This window comes from Tachysurus fulvidraco, chromosome 23 (assembly GCF_022655615.1).
Source record: "Tachysurus fulvidraco isolate hzauxx_2018 chromosome 23, HZAU_PFXX_2.0, whole genome shotgun sequence".
NCBI lineage: Eukaryota > Metazoa > Chordata > Actinopteri > Siluriformes > Bagridae > Tachysurus > Tachysurus fulvidraco.
Window position 1 is genome coordinate 20,765,898 of NC_062540.1, and position 17,500 is coordinate 20,783,397.

At 45.5% G+C, this 17,500-nt stretch overlaps 2 protein-coding genes across 4 annotated transcripts in view; one reads left to right on the top strand and one right to left on the bottom strand.

The window, feature by feature from the left end:
* plcg1 (phospholipase C, gamma 1) overlaps nt 1–6,092 on the top strand; it is a 52,869-nt gene extending 46,777 nt beyond the window's left edge. For 2 of the 3 annotated variants that reach the window (XM_047807184.1, XM_047807185.1), the window contains exons 29-33: nt 1,201–1,315; nt 1,451–1,612; nt 1,897–1,985; nt 2,696–2,958; nt 3,776–6,092. In XM_047807184.1, the coding sequence (XP_047663140.1) occupies nt 1,201–1,315; nt 1,451–1,612; nt 1,897–1,985; nt 2,696–2,958; nt 3,776–3,818 (672 nt within the window). In that variant the 3' untranslated portion in view covers nt 3,819–6,092. The remainder of the gene's footprint in view (nt 1–1,200; nt 1,316–1,450; nt 1,613–1,896; nt 1,986–2,695; nt 2,959–3,775) is intronic. The other variant, XM_047807186.1, reaches the window with a different exon arrangement.
* Nucleotides 6,093–6,547: 455 nt separating this feature from the next.
* zhx3b (zinc fingers and homeoboxes 3b) overlaps nt 6,548–17,500 on the bottom strand; it is a 13,164-nt gene continuing 2,211 nt past the window's right edge. The window contains exons 2-3 of the mRNA XM_027160716.2: nt 7,616–11,128; nt 6,548–6,722 (exon numbers count right to left, since the gene is read on the bottom strand). Coding sequence (XP_027016517.1) covers nt 6,709–6,722; nt 7,616–10,961 — 3,360 coding nt within the window. The 5' untranslated portion in view covers nt 10,962–11,128 and the 3' untranslated portion in view covers nt 6,548–6,708. The remainder of the gene's footprint in view (nt 6,723–7,615; nt 11,129–17,500) is intronic.

The following is a 17,500-nucleotide window of genomic DNA, read 5'->3' on the forward strand; positions in this document are numbered from 1 at the left end:
TGTGTGTACCTGTGTGTGTGTGTTGTGTGGGTACATGTTTGTGTGTGTGTGTGTGTGTGTACCTGTGTGTGTGTGTGTACCTGTGTGTGTGTGTGTGTGTGTGTGTGTGTACCTTGGTGTGTTGTGTGTGTGTACCTGTGTGTGTGTGTGTGTGTGGTGTACCTGTGTGTGTGTGTGGTGGTGTGTGTTGTACCTGTGTGTGTGTGTGTGTGTGTGTGTGTGTGTGTGTTTGTTACTGTGTGTGTGTGTTTGTTCCTGTGTGTGTGTGTGTGTACCTGTGTGTGTGTGTGTGTGTACCTGTGTGTGTGTGTGTGTGTGTGTACCTGTGTGTGTGTGTGTGTGTGTGTGTGTGTGTGTGTGTGTGTGTGTGTGTGTGTGTGTATACCTGTGTGTGTACCTGTGTGTGTGTGTGTGTGTGTACCTGTGTGTGTGTGTGTGTGTGTACCTGTGTGTGTGTGTGTGTGTGTGTGTGTACCTGTGTGTGTGTGTGTGTGTGTACCTGTGTGTGTGTGTGTGTGTACCTGTGTTTGTGTGTGTCTGTGTACGTGTGTGTGTGTGTGTGTGTGTGTGTGTGTGTGTGTGTGTGTGTGTGTGTGTACCTGTGTGTGTGTGTGTACCTGTGTGTGTGTGTGTACCTGTGTGTGTGTGTGTACCTGTGTGTGTGTGTGTGTGTGTGTGTGTGTACCTGTGTGTGTGTGTGTGTGTACCGTGTGTGTGTACGTGTACCTGTGTGTGTGTGTACCGTGTGTGTGTACGTGTACCTGTGTGTGTGTGTGTGTACGTGTACCTGTGTGTGTGTGTGTGTGTGTGTGTGTGTGTGTGTGTACCTGTGTACCTGTGTGTGTACCTGTGTGTGTGTGTGTGTGTGTGTACCTGTGTGTGTGTGTGTGTGTGTGTGTGTGTGTGTGTGTGTGTGTGTGTGTACCTGTGTGTGTGTGTGTGTGTGTGTGTGTACCTGTGTGTGTGTGTGTGTGTGTACCTGTGTGTGTGTGTGTACGTGTACCTGTGTGTGTGTGTGTGTGTGTGTGTGTGTGTGTACGTGTACGTGTACCTGTGTGTGTGTGTGTGTGTACGTGTACGTGTACCTGTGTGTGTGTGTGTGTGTGTGTGTGTGTACGTGTACCTGTGTGTACGTGTACCTGTGTGTGTGTGTGTGTGTGTGTATACCTGTGTGTGTGTGTGTGTACCTGTGTGTTATAGGTGTTGGGTGCGCGACACTTACCTAAGCACGGGCGAGGCATCGTATGTCCACTGATCGAGATTGAGGTTTGTGGAGCCGAATACGACTGCACCAAGCAGAAGACTGACTCTGAAGGTGAGGAGTGGAACTTGCGTGTGTGTGTGTGTGAGCGTGTGCGAGCGTGTGTGTGTGTGTGCGCCGCGTGTGTGTTGGGGTGTTTCTCGTTACCTTTTTGATTGGTCTCACGTCCTCCTCTCTCTCCCCACACAGCCGATAACGGTCTGAACCCCACGTGGCCACACAAGCCGTTCCGCTTCACCGTGTATAATCCCACCTTCACCTTCCTGCGCTTCGTCGTCTACGAGATCGACATGTTCAACGACCAGAACTTCCTCGCTCAGGCCACCTTCCCCATCAACTGCCTCAAAACAGGTGGGAATCAAACAAGAAAATATCAGTCATCTTACGTCAAGGAATTAAACAGAGACGTTCTCTAATGACGTTTATTTATTTATTTATTTATTTATTTATTTATTCCTGATGTTAATTGGCTACCTGTTGTTTTGCTACTGCATCGATGAGTATGAATTAACTCACATATTTGTTATTAAAAGCCTTTAATCTCTTTGTTCATAGAAATCTAAACTAAAATAAGGCTTAAGGTTTAAACAGTAACGTGTGTGTGTGTGTGTGTGTGTGTGTGTGTGTGTGTGTAGGTTACAGGGCTGTGCCACTAAAGAACAGCTATAACGAGGATCTGGAGTTAGCATCGCTGCTCATCCATTTGGATATCAGTAGAGGCAGGGTGAGTGCACACACACACACACACACACACACACACACACACACACGCACACGTGCTAACACACACAATGGTCATGATGTATAATTATCATCTGTCTTCCTCTCAGTGAATACGTATGTCTGTCCTGCTGTTTGTGTGTTCTGTATTGATCAGTGTGTGTGTGTGTCAGAGAGGGACAGACAGATATGTGGACAGGCAGACAGACAGACAGGTATGCGGAGAGTTAAGACAAATGGACACAGATATGTGGACAGACAGACAGACAGACAGATATGTGGACAGACAGACAGACAGATATGTGGACAGACAGACAGACAGATATGTGGACAGACAGACAGACAGACAGACAGATATGTGGACAGACAGACAGATATGTGGACAGACAGACAGACAGGTATGCGGAGAGTTAAGACAAATGGACACAGATATGCGGGCACATGGAAAATTAGAGACAGACAGATGGATATATAGATATAGAGAGAGATGAATATGTAGAGAATATGGACAGATGTGTAGAGAATGAGAGAGAGCGACAGACAGATATTACAGAGAGTGAGACAGTCATAGAGATACTTAGATACAGACTATTTGTCCATCCTCTCTTTATAAACTTTCATTCATATTTGTTCTTTCTTGCATGCTGTCTTTCTTTATTCATCTCTCTCTCTCTCTCTCTCTCTCTCTCTCTCTCTCTCTCTCTCTTTCCCCAGCTTGAGAACGGAGAGATGTCGAGTCCATTCCTCGGAGCAATGGGTGTGATGACAGCAGGGAGGGAGCGTTTAGGAGAGAGTGTGTCCTCCTTGTCCTCCATGTCCTCCATGTCTCCTCTCCCCTCGTCCCCGGCTCAGGCTCAGGCTTTGGGATATCGGGGACGTGAGGGATCCTTCGAGTCTCGATATCAGTCACCGCTCGACGACTTCAGAGTGTCACAGGAAGCACTACTGGACCACATAGACCCTCAGAACAGGTCCAGGTGTGTGTGTGTGTGTCTCTGTGTGTCTGTGTGTGTGTGTGTCTCTGTGTGACTCTGTGTGTGTGTGTGTCTCTGTGTGTGTGTGTGTGTCTCTGTGTGACTCTGTGTGTGTGTGTGTCTCTGTGTGTGTGTGTGTGTCTCTGTGTGTGTGTGTGTCTCTGTGTGTGTGTGTGTCTCTGTGTGTGTGTGTGTGTCTCTGTGTGTGTGTGTGTGTCTCTGTGTGTGTGTGTGTGTCTCTGTGTGTGTGTGTGTCTCTGTGTGTGTGTGTGTCTCTGTGTGTGTGTGTGTCTCTGTGTGTGTGTGTGTCTCTGTGTGTGTGTGTGTCTCTGTGTGTGTGTGTGTCTCTGTGTGTGTGTGTGTCTCTGTGTGTGTGTGTGTCTCTGTGTGTGTGTGTGTCTCTGTGTGTGTGTGTGTCTCTGTGTGTGTGTGTGTGTCTCTGTGTGTGTGTGTGTCTCTGTGTGTGTGTGTGTCTCTGTGTGTGTGTCTCTGTGTGTGTGTGTGTCTGTGTGTGTGTCTCTGTGTGTGTGTGTGTGTGTGTGTCTCTGTGTGTGTGTCTCTGTCTCTCTGTGTGTGTGTGTGTCTCTGTGTGTGTGTGTTGGACTGTGTGTGCGTGTGTGTGGGACTGTGTGTGCGTGTATGGGTTTGTGTGTGTGTGCGTGTGTGTCTCTGTGTGTGTCTCACTTAACACAACATAACCATATGTAAAGAGAGACAGACAGATACACAGAGTGAGAGAGACTAAAACATAAATAATAATATAATAGAAGTTAACAGGGATGATGATGATGATGATGATGATGGTTTCTCCTTCCTACAGACTGATGCGAAGAGCCCGAGTTGGTGGAGACAATCGCGTGTAGCCTCACCACCCTACACACACACACACACACACACATACATACACACACACATACACACGCACACACACACACACACACACACCACCACCAGGGTCCTGCTCAAGTGCTGATGTCATGGACTGCTGTGAAACCTGTTTCTATGGAAACGTCGTCGCCAGCACTTTTGGCCTACATTTCAGGCAGAACTCCCACCTCTCTCTCTCTCTCTATACCTGTCTCACTCTCGGTGTCTCTCTCCCTGCACCCGAAGACCGTGTGAGAGGAAGACGGTGGGAGGGACGCATCGGGGTCATGCGGCGTAACGAGACACCGCCTGATCGACACGTGCATGTGCGGGACGTTCAGTAGCATGAAAGACTGAAGAAACAACACCACCTGGGACGGGATTGTGTTTAAAACTACTTTCATTTGTTTTCCTTTTATTTCTCTCTCTCTCTCTCTCTCTCTCTCTCTCTGGTATATAGAAACGTATAGGTCTATATATAAATATATAAATATATTTATTCCGGCTCTGCTGTGTACCGGAGAACAGCTGCAGCTGATCTGCTCTCAAAGAGCTTTTCTCCCCGTGTTTGTATTATTTAAACGCAAATTTTTAACTTCCATAATGTGACTTTTTTTTTTTTTTTAATTAACGTACGTGTCTAACACAAGGGCTTGGCTTTTTTTTTTTTTCATGCTCTTTTCCTCCCACCGACTGAAGCGTCCACATTCCCCCAGCACGCCCTCACCATGTTTTTCTTTCGTCCTTTTCTTTCTTTTTTTCCCCCAGTCGAGCGGAAATCCAAGCAGTCGTAAAACAGAGCGCTCAGGAAGAAGAAACCCCGGCCTTTTTTTTTTTTTTTTTGGGATTCTGGCAGGCTTCAGAAAACTAGGACCAGGCGGAGGCTTTTTAATTCTCACTTTTCTATAATCAGCTTATGTATCATCTTTATTATTTGTGTGTGTTAGAGTCGTTTTTGTTCTTTCCAGGGACCAGGACACAAAGAAGGGAAGGAACGGGTGCCGTGTTTTAGGTCGGAAACGGCTCGCGGTTCGTTTTGAAACGCTTTGGTTGTTTGTTCATCTCAGCTTTTTTTTTTTAAATAATCCTTGTGTATTTTTTTTTTTTTTAAAGAGTATTTTATTTCCCTTCGGTTTTCTGCGTTCACACGAGTCCGTTCCTACTCCAGTGAAGGGGAAGCGCCGTTCGGTCCGTTCTGTATGTTTTACGGTGTCAAACGTTCTTCTGGAGAGTTTCTAAATCTGTAACAATCATGAACTCCACTCTGATTCTAAACTTTAAAAAGTTCACATTTTTCTGGCCCAGAAATTAGCCCCTCCCCATTTTCTTTTCCCAACCGATTTTCATTGGTCTATTTAGGATGAAAATTGTATTGACGTCATTTCAAGTTTGATTCGACTCCCAGGCGCTAAAGGGCAGTACTAATACATCAGATACGATAGCAAACCGCTCCTTTAAAATCGACGTCCGCAGGCAAAATTTCGTATTAAAATGTAAACATGGACTTGTCGCGTCCTTTGCGTTTTTGTTCGGGCTCGTGAAAGATTACGTAGTGCAAAATACGCCGCTTGCTGCTTCTAATATCGTTCGAGTCCTTTATATTTTTTTTGGTTTGTTTTTAAAGCAAGGACCAAACGGAGCGTAGACTGTGTAGCATCCGTGAGCTGTTCTTTAGACCCACTTTAACGATGCACTATTTGTGTTTTCCTCTTAATTAGAACGGGTCAGGAAGCAGGCAGGGGCGGGGCTGTCGTCAGGAAACAGGAAGTGCCTAATAATAATGACGTAAAACTTCACATCGGTTCCATGCTTTTGAGTTACCAAACTCTTGCCTGATCAAGTACAGATGAAACAGGAACCAGAAACGTGCACTTCCTGCCCGAGTGTTTGTTCACACACGAGTTTGAAGGAGAAAGCGGTGACTCGTCTTTCGCCACCGCAACGTTTTTTTTTTTTTATTCTTTTGATAAAAATCTGCGCTGTGTAAATCTCCTCTTGCCCCCCCCCCCCCGACGTCTGCTTCCGCGTGCCGTCGCGTGAGAGAGCGTGTACATGTATATACATATTTATACGTTAACGACAGACGGACATTTACGCTTCATTTTAGACATTTTGTTACGATGCTCTTATTTACGAATCGAAGCCTTTTTCTGTAACGTGCCTATGCTATATTGAGAAGGGGGAAGGGAGGGGTATACATTTTAATTTTGCCTTTCATATGGAACATATTCAAGCCTGATTAAAATAATTAAATAAAGTATTCAACAATGCTGGCTTTTGTGTTTAATGCAACATTAAGAGGGGGAAAAAAACCAAGAAATTATGTACAGTTTTTAAATGTATTTATTCTGCAAATATCTGTAAAAATTATACAACAATCCTAAAGAGTATTCATAACAACACTTTAAACAAACATGGATTTATTATTTTTTTTGTTTTACTGCTGTCAGGAGAAATGTACACGAAGGCGACGTGATGCTCGAACTACAGGACACGGGATTGACGACTCCTACGTTATTTGTTTTTTTTTTTTCCTTTTAAAAAGCGCTCACTGAGAGCTGTGCAGTATGAATCTTCTCATGTACCTCAAACCTACAGGATTCCTGGACGACTTCCGCGTATCGTCCTGTCACGTACGTGTCTCGCCGTCTGTCCTACTCTGAGCTTCGATGTTCCTCTGGCCCTTAAAAATGGGGCGTAACAATAAAAAGAAACTGTTCTGAGACATTTTGTTGGGTTTTTAAAAAAAAAAAAAAAAACAGAAGGATGCGGAGTTCTGGATTCTTCACAAATCTCCAGTAAAAGGCCTCCTGTGGTGGACATCCTACAGTGAGACATGTCTCTCTCTCACACACACACACTCTTCTGGTCCCATACGCTGCCGAATCAGTCGTCACAATCTGAAAAACAATCGCACAAGGTGTTCGTTGGTAAAGGATCGACATTATAAATACAGACCTGACAGAACCTGCATCCTGAGATACGGTTTTGTTCACAAACCTCCAACATCTGCATTAAATACATTCGTTATTTATACGACATTTTATAATCTATTAAAGAGGCAGGTCACAGAGTCTGCGAGTCTTGTAGCACAGGAATTAAACAGTAACGCGATTATCTTTAAAATGCGAAATCCGTCTGTTAGCTAATCTACGGAGGGAAAGAAAACATTCTCTCATTTCTCTGCTACGATGTGCATTATGATGTATTGGTTTACTATCTGCTATTAAAATGCATTTTTATTTTTAAAATAAATTCTACTAACGTCTTACGGAAATAAGGAAATTCACCCGTTTTAAGTGTTGTAACGTTAGTGCTTGTGCATGGGTGTAGATTTCTACACGTGAAGGCTAATTAACGTAAACCTCGATTTGATTCGATTCAATTTTAACCCGATTTATTTGTATAGCTCTTAACAACGGACGATGTCTCAAAGCAGCTCTACGGAAATTTTAAATGAAGTTACTATTTATTCTCTTATCGTTTCTCCCTAATAAGCAAAGCCTGAGGCAGCAGTGGCAACTCCCTGAGATGATAAAAGTTTATTTTTTATTATACTTCAAATCATATAAATACTAAATTTGTATCCAAAACCTAGAACTGATGTTAAATTGCTTATCCAGAGCAACATACAGAAGAGTAGTGTCAAGAACATTCTGTGAACTTCCCCATGATGCTACATTATTATTGACTGTTATGGTTGAATGAACCTGAAGTTAGGTAAATATTTATTGATTATAAATTTATACGTTATTTAGCGTTCACTCATAAAATCTTAACAACCCCTGCTCACCTGGCTCATCGCTGGTAGAGATGTCTTCTCCAGTTGGTTTCTTAGTGGTCTGATCGTTACTGAGGTCTGTCACCGTCAGCTCCATCGGTTCCCCTTTCATGTCTCCTTCGTCCCATTGAAGTGATTTTAAGGCAGGTTTGCCTTTGGTTGTGCTGGGTGAAGGTTCCATTTCCTCAGACTTCCTGTCCTCGGACAGTGGGTGTGCTTTTGTTTGTTTTGCGAACCATTTTCTGACCAGTTCCTCGCTCAACCCACTGGACTTGGCCAGCTCCTCCAGCTGGTTCTCTTCCAGATTTCCAAAAGCATTTAAATGGTTCTGAAGGACAGTAATGTTGCCTTTCTGGAGGTCCTCCTCTTCTACAATCGACTGATAGCTCTCGAGCCACTTGAGCTGGCCGTTCTTTAGGACATAGCGACAGTCGCCGAACCAGCGCACCACCTCTGGGCGGGGCAGTCCAGTTTTAGCGATTAGCTCATTATACTGAGGGCTGCTGGGCCAGTGGGTGCGAGCAAAGGCTTGTTTAAGTAGATGGAGCTGCTCTGGTGTCTTCTTTCCTCGATTTGATGATTGGGAGGGCGGTGGTGGCGGTGGTGGGGTAGGTGTCTGGGGGACAGGAGAAGGCACTTTAGGTGCCTCTGGTTGTGGACTTCCTTCCATTTCACCTTTTCCGTTGGCTTCTGTGACTTTTAGCATTTTCAGATTGATTTTTATTGGGTTAACCTTTGGTGCAGATCCAAATGCATCCTCCTTGACCTGCTGGTTTGATTCTGAGGATTCCTCCTCATCCTGTTTTTCTTCTGCTGACTTATTTTTATCCTTTTCACCCACCCCTTCTTCCTCATCCTCTTCTTCCTCCCTTTCTGCACGTTCTAACTCCTCCTTTTTCTTTTCAGCTGCCACTCTCTTCCGCCGCTCGGCAAACCAGCCGTGGATCTCGCGTCGAGTCATCTTGGTTTCTGCCCGTAATCTGTCCACCTCTTCCTCAGATGGCTCAGAATCCTGGGCAAAACTTGCCTCTAGGGCACGGACCTGGTGGGGCTCCCTTTCTTTGTACCGTATTGCTGTGAAGTCTGGGGATGGGGGTCGAGGATGACGTCGGGTAGGTGTCGGTGGTGTCGTCTGCTGTTGACGTGAAGGACTCAGAGGTACCTGTTGAGGAGTTCGTGGCCTTTCTGATGATGCAGCGTAGTCTGCATTGTCGCAAGAGGCACTGGAGGCAGAAGAACTAGTGGCTGTTGAAGTTTGGCCACCGGTGCTTGATTTTGAGCCCTTGTGATTGCGAAAGTGGTAGCGACGATCGCTGAACCACTTCCGTACTTCACGAACTGTCAGGCCAGTCAGACTTATGAGCCTGTCTACCTCCTCTTGACTGGGAAACTGACTAATGAGGAAGCTCTCCTTTAAGGCAGACAGCTGTTCCTGGGACTTTTTGCCTTTATAAAAGCTGGGATCCAGAAAGCTAGCGGAAGGGAGAGTGCGAGAGTTAGCAGATGCTGGTGATGGTGATTCTGACTTAGTCGGGGTGCTGTCACTGGTGATTGTGGGAGTAGGACTGGGGCTGGCTGCATTGCTGGGGCTATTGCTTCGGCTGCTCTTGTTTTCATTAGTGTTTCCTTTAGTATCAGTGTTGTCTTTAATGTCAGCGCTTTTTGCTACAGTATTCTTGACATTAGTGCCGTTTTTGTTCTCATTAACCATTTTGCTGTTGTTGTTAGGTGTACTGCTTCTGCCATTAGTGCTAGATGTGCTGACTTTACTATTGCTGCTGCTGCTTTTCATTTTGCCATTGCTGCTGACACCCATGCTAATCACGCTGGTGTGATTAGTTGCACTACTGCTGTTTGTGCTAACACTACTAATAATACTGTTTGTGCTGCTGGTACCACTGCCTCCAGTGCTGCTGCTACTACTGATGGTGATATTTCCACTATTGCTGCTTCCAACACTACCCACCACCATGTTAAGGCCCTTATCAGCCACTAGGGCAGCAACAGGCTTTGCCTGCATCATGGGCTTTGCAGCGGCCTGTGGCTTGGGTGTTACAGCCAGGGCAACAGGGGCACTGCTGACCTGTATCCCATTAGAGATCATGGGCTGTGTAACGATCACACCTCCTTGGCTAACTAGGCTGCCTTGTAAAATGTGAGGGATGCTGGAACTACCCAGAGAAGCTGGTAGAACTGTAATGGTTTGCTGAGAGGTACTATGCTGAGCCTGACGCTGCTGATGTCCAGCAGGTGGTGCTGTCTGTATAATTGTGTTGAACATCTTTCGGCGGGCATCCTCTATCTCCTCTGGTGACCAGCTAATTCCTTGCTTAAGCCTCTGTGCTGTAAACCAGATTTTGATCTGCTCCTCTGGATACTTGGTAACTACGGTGAGATAGCACAGCTCTGCTTTAGTTGGGTATGGAAACTTGCTGAAAGACGTTTTCAGGAAGCTGCTGTTGTCCATGGATGCATTGTAGGTGGGAATGCTGCTCAGAGGAATCATCACCTTTGGTAGGTTTTTGGAGGAAGAAGTCGAAGAGGATGAAGAAGTGGATAGAGAAGCCGAAGATGACTGCTGGTTGACGGTTCTGTTCTGTACTACAGACACAACTTGTGTGATGGCCGTCTTAAGTATAGGAAGAGCTCCGGAACCATTGACTATCTGTATTGCTGATGGCAAAGTGACTTTGCTGGCAGCACCATTGTGTACGATTGTAGGAACGTGAGTGACCGTAACGGTTGGACAATCAGCCGTCTCTGCTTGTTTCACTGTCGTGGATTCATCTGCGGCAGGATGAGATACCACGATCCTCTTAGACTCAGATTTCCCCTTAAGCATTTTCATAATAGGTGTCTTTGTGATGGAGATCTCAGATTCCTTAAAGCTAGTGCTTTCACCAGGACCAGCGATTATGCTCTGCTCCACAGTCACTTTCCTATCCTTCCTCTTCAGCTGTAGTGTAGTGGTGACGGTGCTTGGGTGCACCCGGGCATTGTGCAAGGCGAGACCTTCGAATTTTGCTGCACTCACCCCACAGTCCACACAAAAAAAGCAAGGGTCGGTGCGGAACTCCGGATGTCCGCTGTAGACGTGATCGAGGAAGAGGTTCAGGTCATGGGTTTCAAAATTACACAGTCTGCAGGTGTAAGTGCCATTATCTTTTTGGGCCATACTTGCATCCTGCCCTGACGATTCACACAAACTATGGAAGGCTTTTTCACTTGCCTCTACTTTTTGAGAGAAACCACTTTCCTTGGCAGACGGAGAGAGCCTACCCTGCTCAAGATCATCCTGAAGATGCATTGTTTTTACAGGAATCATACAGGGAATCGTAGACTTTCTCTTACTAGCCATGGTTCTTGATATGGTTGTGCTACCAAAATGCCTCTATATGACTAAGAGTCCACTTTATAAACTGTCCATGGAGAGGAGGCTGGTGTAGAACATGACCGTCAGCCCACGGCGAGTACTCCTCTTTTATGGGCGCGTCAGGATCTTATTTAAGGCATCACAAAACTCGCCTGTAAAGAGGAAAAAGCATCGATAAGTAAAGGTCTCAGTGATGAGTGTAATCGAAAGGTGTGCAATGAAGATGGCTGCTGACAACTCGGATATCGATAGTAAACTGCTCAGATCAGATATTTTTACATTTTCTACTGACACAATCAAATGAGGTTCTAAATCAATATAATATCTGATAATTGTTCATTCAGAAATTAGGGAAGACAAAGAATATTAAATCAATAAATAAATAAATAACACTGCAGGGTAGATACCAAAACCAGGCTGTGTGTAAGGAACCTCTGGGGAATTTCTCACGTCATGACATAATGGTAATACAGTTAGCCATGTCTTCAATACCAAAGTAAAGTGACGTGACATACGGCTAACTATGGTGACCCATACTCAGAATTCGTTCTCTGCGCTTAACCCATAAAAAGTGCGCACACACACACACCGTGAACACACACCCGGGGGTAAATGTCCAAAGTCAAATGGATGGAAACAAGAGAATCACTTCCTTTTTATAACCCCAGTGATGCTACTGGTAAAAAGTCTCTTAGATGAAACCATATAAACCCAGGAATTGGATATACATCAGGCTTTATGTGTAACGTGCCTTAAAATATTGCAACAGTGCGCCACAATTTCCACGATGTAAGTCCAGCCCTGAAGACAGATATAAAGACTGTATAGATTGCAGTGTCATGCTATTCAGGCTAGAAAGCAGTCAAGGGTTACTTTTACGTCTGCCAGAATTTCAAAGAACCTTTTTATGGCCTCTTGTTGAGTTTTTCAAGTGCTTGCAACCTGCCAGTTCCCTCCTCCTCCTCCTCTCTCATTGTTACCGCTTTCCCGATACAAAACGAGGACCAAAAAAACAGACTGCATCTCGCTAATCACTCCGGCACAAAGCCTGAAAGGATCGTACTTGACTAATTTGAGTATAAAAATAAGCTGAAAGGACATTCCTGCATTGAACCGTTGCTTCATTTCTTTTTTCTCTTTCAGCCATCTAATTAAAAGCAATTCAAACAAAATGTTCTCCCTTTTTAATTCAGTCCAAGTTCTTTAATCTTGTTTAGCCTTGACGGTTACAATCCAGTTTAGATATTTGGAGTAAAGGAAGTTACAGAAAGTGCACAACAATGAAGGCTAAATAATACGTATGGTTTCTGAAAAACTAGAGGCTGACGGATGAAGCGCGAAAACTATAAGTATAAAGACGTTAAGACGACAGTATCCACTTTTACACGCAGCCTGTTAATCCCTTAGTAATCTGAGCGAGAGCTAAAAAAAATTTATTCGGACAGGATGACCCTTTTATTCATTCATTCATTTTCTACCGCTTATCCGAACTTCTCGGGTCACGGGGAGCCTGTGCCTATCTCAGGCGTCATCGGGCATCGAGGCAGGATACACCCTGGACGGAGTGCCAACCCATCACAGGGCACAAACACACTCTCATTCACACACACACTACGGGCAATTTTCCAGAGATGCCAATCAACCTACCATGCATGTCTTTGGACCGGGGGAGGAAACCGGAGTACTCGGAGGAAACCCCCGAGGCACAGGGAGAACATACAAACTCCACACACACAAGGTGGAGGCGGGAATCAAACCCCCAACCCTGCAGGTCTGAGGCAAACGTGCTAACCACTAAGCCACCGTGTCCCCCACGACCCATTTAATAACCCGTTAAATGAAGGTATAATAGCTGTATGAACCTTGGTGTTTGTTCACGGTTCATGACACAGCAGAATAACAAAACAGTCTGGTGAGAAAACATGGTTTCTGGTACAGATTTGAAACAATCAGGAGATAAAGTGGGAGTCGAATGCTGATGCTGATGCAGATTCAGGTTAATAACGTTGGCAAAGAATCTGAAATTCGTGGGTAGATCGGTGGCTAAGGCGTCGGATTACGGATCAGAAGGTTGCGAGTTCAAATCTCAGATACAGCAAGCTACCACTGCTGGGCCCCTGAGTAAGGCCCTTAACCCTTAATTGCTCAGTTGTATATGAGATAAAAATGTATGTCGCTGTAGATAAGACTTGCTGTAAATGTAGAGTAGATTAATGACCATAAAGAACCAGTTCATGACAAGCTCATAATTCGTACCCAAAGTACAATGTAGTCTGTTAACACCAGCTGTTTATGTACTGAAACGTTTGATCGCTAACTATCTGGAATAGGAATTTGTGTTTCTAATTGTGATTAAGATGCAATGAAGGTCTCAACAATCAATCCATCTTCTTGAGTAAAAATACTCAACGCGGCACGTCCGCCGCTGTGCTTTTATACGCTCGTGGATACAGGAATGCAAAACTACTTTATAATGAAGACGTTAGTTTTTTGCATACAGATAACTGACATCAGGGTCACGTGATCAGGTAAAGGATGTTTGTTCTTTTTCCCCTCTGACTGAAGACTGTCCCCTTTGACTGTCTTATAAAGTCAAAGCAGAAACAAATGTGTGACACGTTTCAGAGGTTTTTGTTCTTCAGTCTTATAAAATTGATGCAGAAAAAAAAACATTTGTGTGTTAATCTTATAATTCTAAGAAGTATTTTGAAAGCTATTGGTTGTTGAGTAAATCAGTCACGCTTCAACACGCCAGCGTTCTGACTTCCTGCTTCCTGCTAAAGGAAACAAATCACGGCTCACAGGCACTTTAAATCAACTGTCTTTGTTTCCAGGTGAAATTTAATAGCGGTCGGTTTGAGTGCCATAAATATTACGATACGATGTTATTAACTGGTCGGATCTTATTAGAACAGCTTAGAATATTTTTTGTTCCCAACATTTCCAAAAAAAAAAAAATTTAGCAAGAAATATGTCATATTAGCTCATACGTTATTAGCCCGTTAGCGATGTTAATTCGATTCCTTCGATTCGATAAAACGAACGTTTACGTGTGAATAGCAGAAAGAATCACGGTCGAGGTTCGAAGCGCTGTGGTAAAGTGAACGGTGTAAAAGTGGCTCTGTTGTTTAACAGCGTTTAAAATCTGGCTAAAAAAAAACACGACCCAAACCGAACAACTAAATGTGTGGAATTTAAAGTTTGCGCCAAACATACGGTACGAGTTGTGGCTGCTTTCTGCCTGAGTGCGTAGCCATCATTCCACGCTGATTTGTTGGCCAGATGAAGGAAGTGTAGGTTCTCGCTGTGTAATTCCTCGCTTGTTCACGTAGAGCTTTAACGGAATCTCCAACGTTATTAGCGCAATCTGAGAAGAAACCTTTTTTCTGACTAAAGAAATAACCAACACACACAACAAACACGAGCACTTTTTTTTTTATAACCGATGCTTCACTTAAATGTGTAGAAACTTTTGTTGGAACTTTGGAGCAAGACGCACACGTAGTTCTCACGGCGCATGGATACAACAAAATCAGGAAAGTGAAAAGCAACTGGAACTACTTTTATGTAGCGTTTTATGTTCCAAGAAAGATTCAGTAGAAACATCACGGTTAGCAAATCATCACCGTGTTCAGGAACGCATTTTAAAAAACCGTTATTGACCGAATTCAACATCTGCCCTAAGCCCATAATCACAAGCCATTGATCAAGTTTTTCCTTCTTTCTGTTCGAGCAGTTTGTACGGGATTAATTTATGCTAATAGATCTTCCAGGCATCACTACAGTGGTGTCGGAGAGATGGTGAGGATGCTGGAGTATTCCTGTAACGCATGATAACGTCACGCCATCCACTCAAACGTGTGACATTTTCATCGGAAACGGATCTCAGATCACGTGACCACACAGAGATATATCAAAGCCTGGAGAAGAAGCCGGCGGTGTATTTTTGTCCTTTGCCCATGAGTTCTTCTTATCCTCTTTCGATCGGGTTACAACCCCGGCGGCTTAAGAAACGAGCGAAGGGAGACAGGATCCGTTACCACAGAACCAGACAAGTTTTTTTCTTCCAATCGTCTTTAGAGCCCAGGAGATGGAAATGCCCTCTGGTTTGGGCCTCGCTGCCACTCAGTTCTGCATGACGGGGCACGGCCTCGCCAAGCCTGCAAGGTCACATGACCCACACAAAAGGGGGTTGCGGAATGGGCAGAGCCTACCGTCGATCACGTGGGTAGAGCCCTGAGGGAGGAGGAAAGAGGGAGTGAGGAGAAGTGGGGGTTGGGCAGATCGGCTTGGGCCGGGGTGAAGCGGAGTGTGCGTGTGTGTGTGTGTGTGTGTGTGTTGGCGGGGGTTGTTAACCGTCACCGGGCAGAGGAAGCGCTGAGGTGTTTCTGTAAGGAATTTTCAGCCCTGATGCATCCACCCCCTTCCCACCACACCCACCCAGCCTGTTAAACAATCCCACGGTCGTTCTCTCTCTCTCTCTCGTGTCTGTGTCACTCCCTCCCTCTTTCTTCTCCCCCCTTTCTACACCTCCTCCTCCTCTCTGGCACAGCGCGGAGCCTCTGGAATGTTCCGCCTCGGTCCGATCAGCCAAACCTGCCTGTTTGTCGGCTCGACCGTAGACGATCTCACAGGTACGAATATCGAGCGAAGGTTGTGGAAATTCTGGATGTGGATCTGAGCAGAAAACCCGAAGTCTGCGTGCCCCCTTTTAAACGTGGCACGAAACCAACAGGGAAACAACGGCAGGATCGTTCAGTACGTCGTCACCGAAATCTCATCTCTGATCAAAAATGCAACTAAACTATAAAGATTTAGCTTAAAATCACATCGGCGCGGCTCGCGTCCGAGTTCTAACTGAAGCCGAGAAGCTGGAACTCTGTAGCTCGAGTCTGTGGTTAAGCATCGATCTGACTGTGCGTGTAAATCTGGTCATTTTTCTCCACAACACTTTCTCACTGTGGACGACAAGAGAACGTTAACTAATTATACACATCATATATCTATAGCTATATAAATATATATTATTACACGCCATGTCCCCCCTCCACCACCCCAGACACACCAGCTACAGTATCTCTGAGTAAAAACCCAGAGTTACGATTTCTCTAATTCTTTCTCTTTCTCCTCTCTGGCTGTAGCTACGTCGTCTGTTTCGTGTCCCCAAATAGGCCCCGTCACGTCTCGCACATCTCCGAAGCTCTTTGCTGTCGCGAGCCACGTGACACCGTCCCCTCCGTAACCCCGCTGATCTATTTTAGAAAGTGTTCATCAGGGAGCTACAGTGCAGATGGATGGATGGATGGATGGATAGATAGATAGAGAGATAGATAGAGAGATAGAGAGATAGATAGAGAGATAGAGAGGTTTGAGGTTGTCCAACAGTGTGTGTTCGTTTCGTGAAGACGCACTCCCCCTCCAAAAAAAAAAAAAAGACTCGTTCCCTTCCCCCACTTTCGCTCTCTCCTCGACAAGTTCGGCCCAGTCTGCAGGGAGACAGGTCGACTACACCACTGGTGTGTTACTGTCCCTATGGCAACGGGCCACCCTCAACCCCCCAGACTCTCCCTCTCCCATTTCCCCACACACACACACACTCACACACAGACACACACACACACACACTCACACTCACATACACACTCACACACACACTCACACACACACTCACACACACTCACTCACACACACTCACTCACACACACTCACTCACACACACTCACTCACACACACTCACTCACACACACTCACTCACACACACACTCACACACACACTCACACACACACTCACACACACACACTCTCTCCTGGCTGGTTTGTTTTTTCCTCACGCTCCTGTGAGCGGAGAGTCCAGTCCCTGCTCCTATTACAGCGTGGTGTCCATGTCTCCGAGGTGTGGCTGTGTTTGCCTGAGAAGCGAGTGGTGAAGGACGCCCTGATCGAGACCGTCTCACCTCGTGCCATCTCATTTCATGGTTCTAAGCATGAAGGTCAAACTGAGGGAAAAATTAAATCAATTTCCTTTATTTGTATCACTCTTTGGGGGGGGGGGGGGGACGGCCCGTTTCAGTGAGCGGCAGAAGTCTCTCATTGATGGCTTCATTTGCTTTTCAATGAGTGAGCACACTGGTGTAAAAGCACCCAGAAGAGCGTCAGCAACGTCACGACCGGCCGGTTCAAAGGTCCTGATTAACGCCGGATCACGATTTTCAAGCTGCTGCCCAGGCTGAGAATCTGCTCTTCCCAGCATCTACGGTGTTAAACCTCAGGATTGGAAGAAGGAAAAAAAAAAGAGAGAGAGAGAGAGAGAGAGAGAAAGGAGGATGAGGGGAGGGGAAAAATGGCGGCACACCATGCGCTGCGCTGTCCAACCTAAAATGGCTGACATCACAGTCTCTTACCCAGCGAGGCAGTGCAGTGCCAGCGCTGGAGCGCAGGGGCCCGTACTGATCTTAGCGCCGCTGAGCTCTACTCGCTCACTCGTCCACTTTCCCAGGTTCTTGTTCTGAGATTGTTTGTAGCTT